Source organism: Leopardus geoffroyi, chromosome A1, assembly GCF_018350155.1.
Source record: "Leopardus geoffroyi isolate Oge1 chromosome A1, O.geoffroyi_Oge1_pat1.0, whole genome shotgun sequence".
Taxonomy (NCBI): Eukaryota; Metazoa; Chordata; class Mammalia; order Carnivora; family Felidae; genus Leopardus; species Leopardus geoffroyi.
In genome coordinates, this window is record NC_059326.1 from 14,097,813 (window position 1) to 14,117,361 (window position 19,549).

The 19,549-nt window shown below is 34.3% G+C and overlaps 1 protein-coding gene across 11 annotated transcripts in view; it reads left to right on the forward strand.

The window, feature by feature from the left end:
- The window catches only part of NBEA (neurobeachin), a 689,522-nt gene that overhangs the window by 243,495 nt on the left and 426,478 nt on the right, over nt 1–19,549 (forward strand). For all 11 annotated transcript variants that reach the window (XM_045473789.1, XM_045473805.1, XM_045473824.1 and 8 more), the window contains one exon: nt 10,774–11,212. In XM_045473789.1, coding sequence (XP_045329745.1) covers nt 10,774–11,212 — 439 coding nt within the window. The remainder of the gene's footprint in view (nt 1–10,773; nt 11,213–19,549) is intronic.

Below are 19,549 nucleotides of genomic sequence, written 5' to 3' on the forward strand. Positions count from 1 at the left end.
CTCTATAATGTGGAAGCCTCTATACTCACTGTGTTGAGAGCTTTTATACAAATGGATGCTAAATTTTGTCAGATGCTTTCCCTGCATCTATTGAGATGATCGTGTGATTTTCACCTTTCTTTTTATTTAAGTGGTTTATCACATTGACTGATTTGCAGATGTGGAACCATCCTTGTATCCCTGAAATAAATTCCACTTGACCATGGTATATGATCCTTTTAATGTATTGTTGAATTTTATTTGCTAATGTTTTGTTGAGGGTTTTTGTATTTATGTTTGGTAGGAATATCAACCTATAATTTTCTTCTCTTGTTTGGTTTCAGTATCAGGGTAATGCTGGCCTCAGTAAAATGAGTTTGGAAGAGCTCCCTCCTCTTCTCTTTTTTGGAAGAGTTTGAGAAGGATTGTTGCTAATTCTTCCGTTAATGTTTGGTGAAGCCATCTGGTACTGGACTTTTGTTTGTTGGTAGTCTATTCAGATTATAGAGCTCTTCATAATTTAGTCTTGGTAGATTGTACATTATAAGAATTTGTCCTCTTCCTCCAGGCTGCCTAATTTGTTGGCATAATATTATTTGTAGTAGTCTATGATCCTTTGTCTTTCTGTGATGTCAGTTGTAACAGCTCCTCTTTAGCGTTTGTGATTTTATTTATTTGAGTACTCTCTCTTTTTTCCTTAATAAGACTAGCTAAAGGTTTGTCAATTTTCTTTACTTTTCAAAGAACCAGCTTTTAGTTTCATTGATTTTCTGTATAGTCTTTTCACTATTTTATTTATTTCTGTTCCAATCTTCATTATTTCTTTTTTTCTGCTAACTTGGGCTTTGTTTATTCTTCTTTTTCTACACCTTTTTTACAGCTTGAGGTATAAAGTTAGGTTGTTTATTTGAGACTTTTCTTCTTTCTTGAGGTAGGCATCTGGTCTAATGTAGTGTTTAAGGCTGATGTTTCCTTATCAATTTTCTGTCTGGATAATCTACCCATTAATGTAAGTGAGTATTAAGATCTCCTTCTGTGATTATCTTGCTGTCTATTTCTTCTTTAGGTCTGTTAATATTTGCTTTTTATATTTAGATGTTACTATGTTGGATGCATGTTTACAAATGTCTATCCTTTTGTTGAATTGACCTCATGTAACTGCCATCTTTGTTTCTTATTACAGTCTTTATTATTTTTTATATATATACATATATATATGTGTGTGTGTATATATATATAGCTATATATATGTGTGTGTATATATGTATATATATATATATAGCTATGTAAAGTATAGCTACTTCACCTTTCTTTTGGTATGGAATATCTTTTTCCATCCCTTCACTTTTATTCTCTGCATGTCCTGACATCTAAAGGTAGTCTCTAGCAGGCAGCAGATATGATTGGTCCTGTTTTTTGGATTTTGTTTGTTTGTTATTCAGTCCCTATACATCTTTTGATTGGAGAGTTTAGTTTACACGTGTCTGGTGCCCTGATTTTTATGGCTGCCTCCCAAGGGAAACCTCTTGACCACCTGATTCTGAAGGCCAGAGGAGCTTGTGTTCTTGGTGTTATAGAACTGTAATCTGTGTTACCCAGGAAGGAGCCTATGCCTCAGTCTGGCATCCCAATTTTTACAATTTGCTGCCAGGGGGCAACTGTATATTGCCTGACTCTGGCAACTTACCCTTGTGAGTCTAACAGGGTTGTAACCAATGGGGACAAAGTTCTAAAACAGCTACCACCCACAGGGTACATCTAGAGGCAGCAGACCCAGGGACTCTGTCTTTCTAAGAAGGCTTATTAGCTAATCATCATGACTACGCCCTGAGGAACAGGCTTCTAATTAAACATGCATCTAGGGGCTGACTATAACCATTTCCAGTCTCTGGTGCCCTAGTTTTTTGCAGTGCCACCCAGGGAAGCCCCTTGATCACCCAGCTCTTGTGGATAGGGAACTTTCATTCCTGGGTCCCACAGGACTCTACCAGTCTGAGAGACAGTTCTTGGCGGGCTGCTACCCCGGGTACTACACAGACAGCAAACTGAGGCACACCCTCCAGTCTTTCTGTGAAGGAGACCTCTTGAGACCTTTTGGCTTACTTATCCTGGAGTTTGGCCTTCGGCATGTATCTAGTGGCCTATGGAGTTTATCCCAAGGAATGTAGGCTGTGGATGCCACCTTGATGCTTTCCCTCTCCCTTGCTTCAGCATGCTAGTATCTCTCAGAAAAAAAGCGTGTGCACTCGTCCCAGTCCCTGGTTTTTATGATTGCCACCCAGCGGATACTGCCAGATAATCTGGCTCTCATGGCCAGTGGGGCTTACACTGTTGGTTCCAAAGGACCATATAGATTTGCATACTTTAAAGAGCTGCTGCCTGAGGGTCTATCATCTAATTAACCTGAATCTGGGTCCTCCTGTTAGGGATACTGGCAGGTCTAAGCCCATCTCAACCACTGGGAGCTATTAAAATATAATAGGCTGCTTGGACAAGTGCTGAGGTTTGAGAGACTACAGAGAGCCAGGGCTCTTTGAGTGGAATGGCAAGATATCTCCTATAGGAGCCCACTCTCTCAAGCCTGGGAGAGGTGGTTGTTTCATCTAATGCATAGAAACCAAGACAGAGAGGCAAGCAAAATGAAAAAAAAAAACAGAGGAATATGTTCCAAATGAAAGAAAAAGTTAAACCTCAGAAACAATGAAATATAGATAAGTTAATTTACCTGATAAAGAGTTAAAAATAATGGTTATAAAGATGCTCATTGAACTGGGAAGAAGAATGTGTGAACACAGTAAGAACTTCAACAAAGAGATGGGAAAAATGAAGAAAAACCAATTAGAAGTTATAGAGCTGAAGAAAAAAATAGGTGAAAAATTAGATTGGTTCAACAGATTAGATGAAGCAAAAGAAAAGTTAACTCAAAGAGAAAGTAATAGAACTAACAGAATCTGAACAGCAAAACATTAAAAAACAAAAACAAACAAAACAAAACAAAAACAGTGAACAGGGCACCTGGGTGGCTCAGTCAGTTAAGTGTGCGACTTTGGCTCAGGTCATAATCTCATGGTTTTTGAGTTCAATCCCTGTGTTGCACTCTGTGCTGACAGCTCAGAGCCTGGAGCCTGCTTTGGATTCTGTCTCTCTCTCTCTCTGCCACTTCCCCATTTGTGCTGTCTCTATCTCTCATAAATAAGTAAAACTTAAAAAAAAATTAAAAGTGAAGATAGTTAAAAAAAAAAGTGAAGATAGTTTGAAGTTCTTAGTGGACATCAAAACACACTAACATTTACATTATAGGTATTCCAGAAGGAGAAGAGAGAACGAAATCTTATTTGAAGAAGTAATGGCTGAAAACTTCCCTAACCTGGGGAAGGAAAAATATATCTAGATGTATTAATTTTGAGATGTCTGTGGAAATCTTCTAAGTCTTTGGAAAGCTGAATCAAGGAAGGAGAGTAAAGATGACAGACTGACAAGTTTCTTAATCCTTATGGCCTACTTAAGATTTATGTTTTTCAAGTGAAACCCCTGCAATTCTGAAAGCAAAATTATTTTTTTCCAAGACAACATGGAAAGCTAGTAGGTTGTAGAGGCAGAATTGGAACTTTGATCAGTTTGATGGCATTACCATGATCTTTCAATTATGACATACTCCTTTCAGAAAGGAGGGAGAAATAACCAAAGCAGCTTAAGGGCTAGAAATATAAGGGGATATGGGTTGAGAAGTTGTTCTCTTAGGTTAAGAGATATTGGTCTGCAAATAGAGAGGCCAGAGCTAGGAAAGGTGGACAGAAGTTGAAGATGAAGGGCACCTGGATGGTCAGTCAGTTAAGCATCCAACTCTTGATTTCACCTTATGTATTGAACTCAACAGTTCGTGGGATTGAGCTCTGCATGGAGCCCAACAGGGGTCAGCAGAGAGTCTGCTTGGGATTCTCTCTCTCCTCTTTCTGCCTCTACCCTCCCCCCCCCCCCACTTTGTCTCTCTCAAAATAAATAAAGAAGTTGAAGATGCATAAAGAGAATAACTGATAGATGGCTTGGCTCTATATTTTCTTTTGGGATATGGTGATGATGATGGTAATGATCATTAACAGTAAAATCAATAATGGCAGCAGCAAGGTACAAAAATTTATGGTAAGGTTACTCCATGCCTGGTGTTATTCATAAGTTATGTTCTTTAGTCATCACAACAATATAATATATAATGTGTACTTTATAATGTATGTACTATCATTATGCCAATTTTACAGATAAAAGAATGAAGCTGAGAAAGCTTAAATGGTTCCTCAGATATCACAAAGCTAATAAGGGGTAAATAAGTCTTCACTGAAAGGCAAACAGACTTAATTTCAAAGCCTGAACTCTTAATCATGTATAAGTTGCAAATGTGGCTTATCTGATAGATATTAACAGAATTACACTATATTTGGTTGTTTCTGTTTTTCTGTAGCTGAAGACGTTCTTGGCATATATGTTGGCATTTATTATTAGTGCCAATGCTTGCCTCCGTAACACTATGGAAATGCATGATGTATTTTAATAGGAAAGTGGTGTTTTTTTTTTCCTTTGAAAAGAAAAGAGTTAAAAGTACAGACACAAAGTAGGGAAAGGAAAAGGAAAATATATGTATATGAGTATAATTGATTATTTACAATGTGCAAATTGGAATTGTAAACATCACTTAGAAGTAGGACTTCTGAAAGAGTGGAGTAAGGACGTCCGAAGAACTGCTCCTCCAAAAAGCAAAGAGAACACTGGGAACAATTGTCAAAATCATCTCTTCCACTTCTCTGGAAAGTAATCGAAGGCTTGCACCAATTCAGAGAGTGCTAATTGAAGAAAAACTCCAAAACTTTTATGAGAATAGTGAGCTTTTTGGTGATTTATCTTGCCCTGTTGCCCTGCAGTTTTTGTCAGGTCTGTGATAGCCTTGAAAATCAGCATCCAGACAACTGTGGTAGCTGTGAAAACCAGCAGCCTAGTAGCACTGGAAGGAGACTAGTTATGTTGGGAGTTTTCAGGAAGTCCCATCCTGGAGCACTATACTATCTGGCAGCTCCCTGGTAAAGCTCCGATGAGCTTGTCACTATTTAACCTGATTAGAGCTTGCTCAATGAGAAAAGCCCTAGATATTTTTTGAAATAATCAGCAGCATTTTTTTTTTTTGTAATATAGCAAGTGCTCAAGATGGCAGTACTAGTTGGGAAAATAAGAACCTTACCAAAAAGCTTAAAAGGAAGTCCCGAAAATGAGATATTCTTACTCTGGGGCCTATATTCAGGTCCAGGAAAGACCTGAGAAGGCCCCAGTAACTCACCTCTGGCTAACCTTGAAGGCTCTGTGCAAGCAAGAAATGAAGACCAAGGGAGAGTTTAAAATAGAATTGTTGGAAGCATGCCCTACCACACACCCAAAGCTTCTGGCAAAGAGCAGAAGACATACTGGTGCAAGATATTTAAGGCACTCTCTGTCTAATCATTGCCAGATCACTAAGCTAACTGAACAGAAATATAGAATATAGATTTTATGAAATCTGTTCAGGCAAGTCAACAAACAGAACAGTGATCCCTATAGGAAGGGTCTTATTTTCAAGATTTCCACATTAAATTATTGAACATATTCAGTTTTCAACAAAAAATTTTTGAAACTTGTAAAGAAAAAGGAAAGTATGGCAAATACACAGGGGAAAAAAGCAGTACATAGAATTGCCTTTGAGGAAGCCTTGATGTTGGACTGATGAGACAAATCTTTTAAACCAGCTATTATACATATTTCTAAAGAATTAGAAGTATGAAGGTGATGTGTCCCCAAAGGAAGACATCAATAAATATTATAGGAAAGAAATAAATAGCAAATCTCAAGTTGTAAATTGTAATAACTAAAATAAAAATTCATTAGAGGGTTCAGCAGAAGATTTAGGTTGGCAGAGGAAGGAATCAGCATACTTGAAGACAGGACAATTTCTATTCTCTCACTCTGAGGAACAGAATGAGGAGCAGAATGAAGAAAGGTTGGAGAGCCTCAGATACCTGTGAGACACCATCAAGTGAAGCAACATACAAATAATGGGAGTCTTAGAGGAGAGGGGAGGAGACAGAAATAGGAAGAAAAAAATTTTAAAGAAATAATGGCCTGAAAATTTTCCAAATTTGATGAAAATCAGTAGTATGCACATACAAAGAGCTTAATGCACTCCAAGTAAGATAAACTCAAACAGATGGATACATCACTGTCAAAACATCAGTTAGAAGTATCTTCCTGGCTCCTAATTGTTTCTTCGGAACTATAATTTTGTCTGTTATGGGTATATTCATTCATATGGGTAATATGGATTCTTAAAGTTGTATTCTTATACGATTAGTGTAACAAACCAAAAATTGAATCACATATAAAGAATTGCAAAAAATTACTTAATGCCTTGCAGTCTTTTTTTGTGTAAAATGAATAATAATGATTTTTAAATCTTTTTGTATATAGCTGGCCTTTTTCTTCCTTGGAGTTTAGGTTAATTTTTGCATAACTTGGCATTTTGGGATTTAATACGAACAAAATATACAACATAGTTATATGCAGTTTTTTATGTTTTATGTTAAATTACTCTAATGTGATGTAGTTTGCTTTGAGCAAACAATGTTAATATAATTTTTAGTGCTACACTAACAAGGAGCTGTGTCTTCCTTTCATGTTATTTCTCTTTTTTTAAGTTGATTTATTTTAGACAGAGAGTGTTAGCAGGGGAGGAGGGAAGGGAGAGAGAGAAAGGAAAGAGAGAGAGAGAGAATGAGAATCCCAAGCAGGCTCTGTACTGTCAGCCCAGGGCCGGGACATGGGGCTCAAACTCACAAAACAGATGATGACCTGAGTTGAAACCAAGAGTTGGACACTTAGCTAAGTCACCCAGGTGCCTCTCATGTTGTTTCTTTATTTGAGTAGTTTGGAAAATAGCCATTTGAATAACTTAATAGGGAAGACATATTGAAACACTTTATAAATCGCTCTAAAATGAAATTTTTGGAGAAAAGAATGTGATAATTGAGGTCCCCATATTAGAAATCATGTCATTTGCTGAAGTTAACCCTATATGTTTCCTAAAATTCATTAGGTTCAATGGAAAACAGTAAGTAAAAGAGGCATCTGGCATCCAACCATCCATTTCAGATAAGGTTAAGAACACTCAGGCCAATCATATTTCTTGTTTGGTGTACTAATGTGGCCTCTTGCTGCAGAGACTGATAAAGAATAATTGAAAAATTACAAGTCTACTGTCATTGATCTAACCGGCAAAGATGCAATCTTTTGTACTTTCTCTGTTGTTCATGTTTAACATCCTATTGAAGTCACTTGGGTTAAATCCTCAAAGTACTTTGGTTTCCCAGAGAAACATTCTGGAAATGCATAAGCTATCTAAGTAGAAGTTGATGTTATCAACTAAGAGCATGCTCTGTAAAAGATGTTAATGCATAATTGGAAATTAAAATAGGCTTTTTCACTACTAATCTGTTTTTTATTTGCACTTACTATTATAAAATTTTCCATTAGTGTTTATGCTACATAATTTGACAAAGTATGCTTTATACAGTTTATTTATTTTAATGGAATTCTTATTGAAATATCAAAATTACTGCTTCATTTTTAAATCATTAGTTTATCAGACACAGTAAAAAAATTATTACTGTGTAAATATTTTGGTGAGTCATTTGTAAATATTTAAATATTCAATTTTTTAAATGTTTACTTATCTTTAAGGGAGAGATCTCAAGTGGGGGAGGGGCAGAAAGAGAGGGTGACAGAGGATCCTAAGTGGGCTCCATGCTGACATCAGCAAGCTGGATGCAGGACTTGAACCCTCAAACCCTGAGATCATGACCTGAGCTGAAGTTGGATGCTCATCTGACTGAACCACCCAGGCACCTCTCAATATTCAGTTTTAGTAAACTTAACTGTGTTTTGTAATGGAGAGATCAACATTTATATTTGAGTACCAAGTATCTATTTAGTGAGTTATAGATTTTCATTGTTCCTTGAGAGTCAGTTCAACAGAAAGGCAAAAATTGCATAGTTGGTGGAAAAATCTTTTAAATGATATCTTGTAGACACTAAGTCTAAGACTTTATCTACTTACATATTTTGTTTGTAGCAAAATGCTTGTATTTCAAGTTCATATAACTTGAGAAGTTTACATTTTTGTGTAGCTCTTAATATAAAACACACCATAAATAAAGGTACTGAGACATCACATTATGATAAACTCAGACTCTAAGCTAAACCTATAAAGTAGGTAAATTCAAACTAAGAACTAGACTTGACTATCTGCCTTTTGAGAATTAAATTCTGGAAGAAGCTCATGCTGGTAACCATGCCACTGTGATGTATTGTTAATGTTAGAGTTCTTATTTTGTTTCTGCATTTACATTTTCTGTCCTGTTGCCATAGAGACTTCACTACTACTATTTAATTTTCTGATTTTTCTGCCACAATTGTTTTCACTGCCAAATATATAATCTATAGATGCAAATGTGAATTAAATAAATTCAGTAGTACGTCTAATAGTAACTTCCTTAGAGTTGTTTTCTCATTTTTTATTCCTAGGTTTTTTTCATGAAGTTTTAAAGTTTCAATTATCATTTTAGTTTGAGTAATCCCAAAATATATGGCTATATCTCTTTTTACCTAACGGGTATAAATATTTCAGAGATTCTGTATTCAATTGATTTCAATATTTATTAAATTTCTGAACAAGCTTGCTAATCCTTTGCTTCCTTCCTCACTTAGTGACATTCTCCATTCTTCTTTTTCTTAAACTAGGTATTCCAGAAGCATCTTTGTTCTTTCCCTTCTTTCTTATTCTCAATGCTATTATTCTGATTTAAGTCTTAATTTTCTGTCACAGAGTTTTATTTAAAAAAGATGCCAGACTCTAACCTTACTTCTTACCTTTTCCTTCTCTAGTGCTTTGCCAATAGTATTATTAAAATTATATTTCTTCTCAAAACTTTCATGTAGTTATCTTAAATTTTTAGTCTTGTAACAAAAAAGAGTAGGTCTACATTGTTTTTCATGTTGGTCATCCAGTGTTTGAACATTATTGTCATGTTCGACTGATTAATCTTTTCTTCTTTAAATTCAGACTCCTTTGACCAAACAAATAAACCTATTTAATAAATATGAGGGAAACTACAATAAAACACTGAAATGTGAGAGATGTACATTTTTAGGCAATTTAAATGAATATTATATATTAAGTTGAATAATATGAAGATGTTATATTTATAAAGTAATGTACATATCTAATACAATTTGAATAAAAAAAGGCATTTTCTTTCTTTTGAAAACTTGACAAAATTATTCTGAAATCTGGAAAAATCAATAAATTCATCTCAGTAAATGTGGATGTCATGATATTAATCTACATTTAAGAAATTAGCAAAAGTAGAGTCTAAGAATTAAGCACTGTTGCCAGAGAAATCCATTCACATTGTATTTTATCCTTTAGCATGTTTTCTCATTGAACAAATTAGGATCCCACCCAAAAAGTAGTATCATCAAAACATTTCTATGTGTTTTTACAAGAGACTTCACCAAAGATTTTGTGAGATGTCTTATTGAAATCAAAATAGCCTGTTCCCTGTTGGGCATTCTCCTGATTTTCTGTTTTTAAATAATCTTTCAAAACACAGAAACAAACAACCAAAACAACAAAACTCTAAGGGCAGTTTTATAGAATTTACAGATGTTCATTTTGAAGAGATCTTAGAAATAGTCTGCCCTTCTTATTTTACAATGAATAAACTTATAAGTCTGAGTAATACAAGTAGCCAACAATTTACTAAGTATCTACTTTATATGGGAACTGCAAATATTTTACCTATGTATCTTGTTTTCTTCTTCAACATGACTTTATTAAGACCTATTATTCCTATTATACCTAGATTATATCAATTTTTCAAGGTCACCATGTAGAATTTAATAACATTATATGTGGAACTCCATTATATTAACATTTGCATAATGACATTTGATAGGCATTTAATATTTTAAAGATGGTTTTCTATTTTAATTGGTAATATCATATATGTATTTCACACCTGTATATATTTTATCTGCTGTAGTTTTCATAAATTGAAATTTATATTCACAAAAAATGAATATGAGTATTCCAAAATAATTGTTCTTAAAGGCACATATAGGCTAAATTCTTGAGGAGCATTATTTTCTTACTAAAGTATTTATCCTTTTGAAATTATTATTTGGCATACTTTTTGCTATTGACTTCAGAATTTTGGTATAATATGTGTGTGATTTTAAATATAATTTAAAAATAATATCTTAAATTGGTTTAAATATTTCAGTTAGATATTATTGGTTATTGAAGTGCAAAAAGGTATACAATGACTTCATATTTTTAAAGATAACATTAGGGAAGCATAAGAATGTCTCGTCTCATTGGTAGCTAACACTGAAAGGCTGGAGGGGAATTTCATATTATTTATAAGCTGCTATAAGAAATTGTTGTGGGTACTATTTCTCTGTGCTTTCAAAGAAATCAATTTTGAAATGCCAAGTGGCTTATAAAAGAAACAGGGTTCTGCTATGCTTCTTGAACAAAATGACAGGTGTACATGGATGATATGTTTTAATCCAGTAGTTGTTATGCACCTCCATTTAGCAGACTTTTTGTCTCTCACAGGCTTTATATTCTTTATTCTAATATGTGAGAATATTTTATTAAATATGCTGGATTTTACCGCTTGTGAAGCTTTTTGTTTAAACCAGTTTCTTTTATTACAGAAACACCTGCTACATTTCCAGACACTATAAAGGAAAAAGAAACACCAACCCCTGGTGAAGATATTCAGCTAGAAAGTTCTATCCCACATACAGATTCGGGAATCGGAGAGGAGCAAGTGGCTAGCATCCTGAATGGGGCAGAATTAGAGCCCGGCACAGGCCCTGATGCCATGAGTGAGCTGTTATCCACTTTGTCATCAGAAGTGAAAAAATCACAGGAAAGCTTAACGGAGAACCCCAGTGAACTGTTGAAACCTGCACCATCCATATCTAGCATTAGTCAAACCAAAGGCATCAATGTCAAGGAAATACTGAAAAGTCTTGTGGCTGCCCCAGTCGAAATTGCAGAATGTGGCCCTGAACCTATCCCATATCCAGATCCAGCATTGAAGAGAGAAGCGCAAGCTATTCTTCCTATGCAGTTTCATTCCTTTGACAGGTAGGTACTTAACTGATTGTTCACAGGATTCTAAATAAGGAAGGAATTCTAAATAAGGACTTTATTAATTGAAAACTATTAGGACGATCTTGAAAACCTTATATTTAGTAAGGTAAATTCTGACTGTAAAGAATATCAAAGCGATAGGCCAACCAGATTGATCTCATACATAGTAAGGCATTTAATAATACATCTCTAAAAAGGAGTTTTAATATGATATGCAGGACAGCGCATTAAATTAGAAATAGGGAGGGGTGCCTGGGTGGCTCACTGGGTTAAACATCCGACTTTGGCTCAGGTCATGGGTTCACGCCCCATGTCCAGCTCTATGCTGACAGCTAGGGGCCTGGAGCCTGCTTCTGATTGATTCTGTGTCTCCCTGTCTCTCTCTGCCCCTCCCCCGCTCACACTCTGTCTCTCTCAAAAATAAATAAATATTAAAAAAATTTTTTTTAATTGCAAATAGGGAAATCCAGATTCTGATTCCATCATCAAGTGACTACACTGTATTGAGGAAGTGATTTTATCTTTTTGGACTTAATTGTTTCATAGATAAAAGGTGGCAGGGATACGCCATATCTCTCCAAGGTCTAGTCTGGCTCTGAAATTCCTTTATCATAGTATTGAAAACTGTAATAACTATTGGAGATTAAATAGCTTCAAGTAATAAAATTCAAATTTGAGTTTTAAATGCAAGTATATGGAAAAAATTTAAAATATTCATTATCACCTTCGTTATGTAATTTTCAGGATAAATGTAACATGACCCATATATCTACATTCAATCATACAAGGGATTTTTAGTTGGGATCAACGAATTTATTTTCTGTTCCACTATATATGCCATTAAAATGATAGTTCGCAAGCAGGATAAAACATTTTACAACCAAAGAATTTGTTGATGTAATTTATCCTACTATTTAATAACTCATGCAGTATTAGAAAAATATTTTAGAATGGTCATAATTACTAAGAATAGTACTTAAATTTGATACTGGGACGGATGCATATTTACATATCAGCATATAAACTAAAGAATGTGTTTACCATCTGAATTGAATTGTTTTTGATGTTAAAAACACTCCTCCCCCCCCCCCCCAAATCTATATATGTGTGTGAGATGATTGGTAAACAATTGTTTTTTGTTTTAGAAAAGATCAAGTTAGGAAATCAAATGTTTCTTAAACTGGAATGTCAGAAATAAATATATATTCAAAATATAATACCTCTTATGTATCACTTTTTCCAAAATAGCCAAAGTGCTTTGTCCAAATTTGAGATAGTAATTTTTTGGTGTTTAGGGGGCAGAGGTGTGGCAGTAAAGCCATTTGCAGTTGAGACAAATTATCTTTCTCATATATAAATATAACGTAAACTTTACCTTTAAACACTTTAACCACTGTTGTATACATATTTCTTGAAAATTTACTATGAAAATGTAATTAGCATTAGTCATCATGACACAATATAAAGATGGGTAAAGACAGTGTTGTCTACATTGAAATTACAGAATAGTAAATGGAGATGAAATGTTTGCAAGAAAAATTGTCATACAAGATAAAGTGTGTTGAGTGTCAGAATTTTTAGTAAACTAAAAAAGGGGGGCTATAAAATGTAGGAAATATTTTTTAATGGTTTGTGTTAATATTATACTTGGATGTTCATTCATATAGTTCCTTGGATGTTCCTTATGCCATTTCATATTGATATCCTCTATTTTGCCTATTTAGTTTATGTTCCCAGGTTATATAGTGTATGTGTGTTTATGAGTATATGTAAACATATGCATGTAAGTATCTGTAATTGTATACATCTATAAAATTGTTATAACTTAATTTAAGGTTACAAAATTTTGTGTTCCGCTTTTAAATTATATATTTAAATTTTCTTAAAATACAAAACAGTAAGTACAGAGAATTATTGTGATTTGCATAAGAGAATCCAATGAAATAAAAATTAATTTAAATATTTTTGTTTTAATTTGGATTATTGTTAGAACAGTTTTTTCATTAAAACTTAACAGAGCTATCACTTGAGTGCCAATATTCTCAGCTACTCAGAATTTATTACACTTTTGTGAGTATGGCTTTAAAAAAATAGAACTTTCCATTTGTTCTTGGTAGCATTTGTGCAAAGTGCGATGGGAGTGGAATCATTATTCTAAATTGCATAAGTAGAAATGAAATCGAGGCACACAAAGCATATTTCAATTCTTTTTAGGAAAAGGGTCTCTAGTGTAGTTAATATATGCAGTAGCTCAAGTACTATCAAATGTAAATGATGAGGTGATATTGATGAAAGGAGGGGATTGAGGTCTCAGGGGGCGCTGATGACGGATTGAACAGAAGCGGCCTTGCACTGCACGTAACTCAAGTCTGTCGTCTTCACTGCTCAAAGCCATAATGGGAGGTGGCAGTCTGAAATGAGTTGCCACGGCAAAGAGTATTATTTTTGAAATGCTTTCACACAAATCACTAGGCCCTGCATACAACTTAGTTTCATGCTTTAATGTCATCAGGAGGCACAAATTGGTGTGTCTAATTGTTTGCCACCTGCCAGCAAAATGAGCTGCCAGCCAGCCAGACGGGTTTGATTGTCTGTCAGCCATTCAATAGATTGAGAGTGACAACATCAAAAATTTTACTTCAAACTCTAGAGCTTTGAGCAGCTTTTCAGAGACATCATCCCCACAAGTGCTTCTGGACAACTGCATTTTTCAATTATATTTCCAATATATTGCTACCATTTGCCTTATCTGTCTTAAGGTACCTATAATTATATTATGAAGTATATAAACATATTTCTGAAGCACTAAAGTCTGAAATCCAAGTTATAACATGTCTTTTAACATCAGATTGAATTCCTTGAAAATAGGATCCAAGATGACAGGCCTTAGAAGCAAAGTCCTGAATACTACCAGTTTCAAACACAGAATTATCATGGGTCTCACCCTACCAATAATGTGTTTTTCATTTTTATCTTTAGTTGGAAAATAGCTATAGACTCAGTTGCTCGTTTCTTTGTAACTAGATCATACTTCCTAATAACACTGTGTAATCCCAGTGGAGATCACCTAGGATTTTACTTTTGTTAGCCAATAGTTTTTTGGTTTTATTGCAAACATGCTAACAATGTATTCCTTATACTCATTCTATACTGTAAATTTGAGAATAGCTTCCTAAAACTGATGTAATTTGAGTTATATTAACTTATGTTCCACATGGGGTGTTTCTCCCCACTTGGGATGTAGCATTTATGAATTTCAGTTGTGAATTTTATACTATTGTTTTCTTTAGGTAGATTACAACATCAAATTTTAGAAACATTTAGATTTACCTAACATAAAACATTTTCTGTCAGTATTATTTTACCAGATTGTATTATGAAATATTATATAAATATTCTTATCTATGTATCTGGAAAGTGCTGATTCTTTTTCTCTCATTTCTTCCAGTCATAATCTGTGCACATTTACGTATATGTCGGATTATACACTTGAGTGGCCCTAGCAAATGTGTATCTATGAATTGTAAAGCACTAAAACTGCTAGAGATTCTCTAGTACTGTTTTATAATAAAGAAATACTATGTATATGGAGGAAATACGATTATGAAATGACAACATTATCATGCTTTTATTTCTAACAGAAGCGCTTTAATAATCATAGAACACACAAGTCATGTTACAAAGTTCTCCAACAATAGTGTCTCTTTTGATAGATCTAAGTATAGATCTGTAGTCATAAAACATTCTAGCTGAGCTATATTTCTTCCGCATTAGTGCCTGTGTAACTTTTAGGTTGGGGTAACGCTTTTCTCTAAAACCACCGATTAAGCTTTATCCTATCTTTTATGTTAAAATGTAATTTTGTATATCCACATGATTTTAATCTTTTGAGAACTTAGTATATATCTGTGATTTAGATCAGTCTTAATTCCCCAGGGATTTCTAAGATTATTTTTCCCCCTCTAAGTTGGACAAAAGACACACACACACACACACACACACACACACACACAAAGGCAGAGGACAATATGCTTCTTTATACATTTTAACTGTTACTATGTTTTAGAAAATTGTTTTATGCCTAGGATATCACATAAAACTTACAATTGTATTACTTCTCTAACAAACATTGATCTTACATGTTTATATTTCATCCCTTTTGATTGTATAATCCCACTTATGTTTGAATTACTAGGTTGGATAAGTTTGGGCAAACGAGTCTGTATATTTTCTCCCTAAAACTTTCAATTTCCTTGCTTTCAAGTATTTTTTTCTCTGAAAAAGAAAATCTCTAAAATACAAATTAAAAAAAGCAAGATCGATAGCCTTCATATTATTAAACCTAAAGTACAAGGTGAGGCCAGCTATTTTCTCGCTAGCTTTTTAAAATTAACCTTTTTAACATTAGTGCTAAAAATGACAGTTTAGGAAAGATAATAAAAAATATGTTTGCTAGACATGATGGGATCTTCCTAAATTGGTTTAAATTTATAAGAAATTGTAATCACTGCTGAGGACTTCAATTTCTGTTCCTGTAGTCTCCTAATTTTTGTGAAGTGTTTTGCTTGTATCACTTAAAAGATGAACAAGTAATTTTAAGCCAAATTGATTAAAAGTCTGCCAGCCTTTACATTTTGAAGTTTCTGTGTTATCTAGCTACTGAAATTCCAGCTTTTATTATTCTCCAAGTGTCCTGGGTATGTTATTTTAAGGCCAAGTGCTAGAAGATGCAGTTTTGACCAAGCATGATTATATCCTAATATCCCCAATGTTGTTGCTTTTGTCTCCCCTGGCATTTACACAGACAATTCAGTGAACTGAAAAAAGTATCTCTCTTTAAAGGGTAGGTTAATGGAATACTCAATTATTTCTTATACACATTTTTTCATTGGAATTCTAAATATTTTACACAATAGAGGCATATAAAGCATGAAAATATCATAGCAGTAACCTTGTGATTTCTGATGAGCTACAGTAAATTGTAATATTGTCCTAAAATCAGTAGTAAATTGTTTTTTTCCTAAGCTTCAGCTTTCTCTTTCAAGATAAATGTTTAACATTTATATAAGCCTTGTTAGGGAAGAGTGTTAATCTTAAAATTAGGGAAACTGGGTATTAATAATCAATCTGTTTGTAATTAGTTGTGTGATGTGACTTTTATTCTCTTTGGTTCTCTGGGAGTCAGTTTCTCAGCATGTAAAATGATGCATTATTTCTTTGAAAAATCCCATAAATTTCCAAAATCCTATAATAAATGATGACCTTGTAATAGTCTCACAAAAAGTAGCAGGTACTTATTGTTGACTTTGGTTAAAGACTTGAATCCTAGAAAAGATAGGACATGTCCATTCCCAAAGCTATCACCTCACTTTAGGCCCTCAGTATCTCTCAAGTGGATTCTTTCTCTTACCGCCTAACCGGCCTCACGATTTCCAGGTGCCCTTCCGCCTTTCCAATGTATTTTCCACAATTATGCCAGACTCAGTTTCCTTAAATGAAAAACTGACTAAAAATTCTGAAATAATTTTTACTTATCACAAAATAAAAGGTGAACTTCTTAGTTTGGAATGTCCTCACATTTTACTAATCATAAGATCTGTTTTTTAGTCTGCTTAGTCTACTGTTTTTTCCTATCTCTTTGCCTCACTAAAGTTTTACTATTGAATTTTTCTCCTCTTGGCTAATTCCCATTGATACTTTTAGCTTCAGCTCACTGTTCCATGATAATGCACATACTTTAGTTCCTGAAAGATCCTGTGCATAACTGATCAGAGCAACTAATGAAATATATTGCACAGTTGATTTGTTGGTTTCTTGTATTTCCTCCAAGTATCTCTAAGGCATGGGTTATGTCTTTCTTTTTATCCTTCAAACTTGTCAGTGAAGTATTCCTTTAACCTGTCAGTGCTCAGTAAGTGTAAAAGAGAAGGGAAAGGGAGCAGAAGAAAGAAAGGGATCCTTGTAGGGTGCCACAAATGACTATAAAACCAATTTGCCTTGATGAGTCACTGTTGAAAATCCCTTATCTTCACTATGTCACTTTATACATAGGATACATTTTGAAGTATACTGATAAGGTAGTAACCTTTTTACAAAATTCACAGAACTGATTAATGGGTACCCCAAGATTCTGTCCTTGAACTATTTCTCCCATCCATTTGCACTCATTTCTTTGGTGATTTCATTCACTTTCCTGGCATTAAATAGAATATGTGCTGATGATTCTGAAATTTATGTCTCACCCTAGCCCTCTCTCCTAAACTAGAGACTTAGCTCTCCAGTTGCTTATTCAGCATCACTATTTGGGTGATTAATTAATAACTGCTCCAACCATATTTGTCCCTATCTTAGCTAATGGCAGCTCTTCCCTTCATGTTGCGTAAGGAAAAAACTCTTTACATCATCTTTGACTTTTCTCTCACACCCAATCCAGTCTTCTGCAAATCCTGTTTGCTCTGCTTTCTTAATATAGTCAAAATTTGCTTTTTCACCACTTTTATTTTGCCATTCTGATCCTAAACTATCATCATTTCTTGCTTGATTATTATAGTAAACCCCTAAGTAAGTCTTCCTCCACTTGCCACTCCCTTTAAGTTTATTCTCAATACAACAGCCAGGATGGTCCTGCTTAATCTAAGATCATATTTTTTCCTTGTTCATAAGCTTTCAAAGGCTTCTGATCCCACTCTGAGAAAACCCCGATGTCTTTACAATGGACTACAGGGACCCATGATCTGAGCCCCTTTTACTTCTCAAGTCTCATCTCTTAATAAGTCTCCACATCTTCTAGATTCATACTAGCCTTCTTCCTGCTCTCTTTGCCTGTGACACTTTTATTCTCTTCCCTGAATGTCTTCATAGTTTGCTCCTTCCCCCTTCAGTGTTTCCTGAAATGCTACTTTATTTAGTGAGTCCTTTCTTAGCCACCCTTCTAGTAATTCTCCTTATTTCTGTCTACGTTTTATTGTTTTCACAGCATATACTGTATACTGTATTTCCCATATACTGTATTTACTCCCATATACTATATTTACTCATTCATGTTATTGTATCTTCTCTCTCTCCCTATTGGAATGTAAGTTCCATGAAGGCAGAGATTTTGTCTCTTCTATATATCACTATATCTAAGAATTTAGAACCACCTCTCATGCATCACAGTGCTCAATACAATAAATATTTGTTTAATGAAAGAATGAATGAATCGTAGGTCACACCCCCAAATCTTTGCATTTGGGATAGGATGAATTCAAAGACAGAAAAATTTACACTTATATGTGTTATATATCACTCAATGTATTACAAAACATAGTTAACCCTTCAATGGAATATTTTGTTGAAGTGAGTTAGGTTGAATAATTTCTTGGCTTGTGCTATTTTGATGATAACCTTTACAATCTTGGAACATGTGTGAGTTTTATGTAGTACAAAGAAATCATCTACTTTATAGTTTGCAGTCTTAAGGTATGGAACAGAAATGTGAAATTGTGTGGAAAAACATGGAAAGAATTTTCTTAAGATAGAAAAATGCAGTTGGTAAAGTGTGTGTAGTACAGAGGATTGTAAGTATGCATCTGTGTGAATAGCAGATCTAGAAGGAAAGTGGAATATGTTAATAGTTTAGATTAATAGCTCTTGACTCTTTGTGGCTATATTTTTGAAATACAGGTAAGAATTATATGTTCACCCTATAAAAAGGGTACGCACTTCAAATTTTGTGTCTATTTAGGGTATGTATTTGGGTACCCATTAGATTCAAAATGGGTAACCCCAGTGGTTACATAGACTACTAGGGAAGCCTTTTAATGTAGGTAGAACTGGTTAACATGTTGAGTAATAATGTGATAGAAAATTTTGTAAGAGCTGAAAATGTCAGTTTTCACATATAAGTAATTGCAAATATATAATATTCCAAAAAATGAATGTGTTATGAACACATTGATAAGTGTAAAGTTTCAAATTATCTGTCAAAATAGATTGTTAGGACAGAGAATGGTTTGAGGTATTAAGGAATGGGTAGTGTCGATGAAGAAATTATATTAAGGATAAGAATGTACAGTACTCTGATTCTAGTAAACAATCCGGCCATTATAATCAATGGAGAAATAGTGGACTGCTTAAAGTTGTAGGCTGAGAAAGAGGAATTAGTCAAATCCAGCGTCCCACCTCTCTCAACACAGCCCTGGTGACATCATGATCCTAGTCATGAACACATCAGTAGTTGGAAATGGAAGCTCATAAAATTTCCTAGAGATTCTTCCTCCTGTTGGCCTTAATTTGATATGGAGATATATAGGTGTTTCCTCTTTTATCCTTTGCATATACACATAGGAT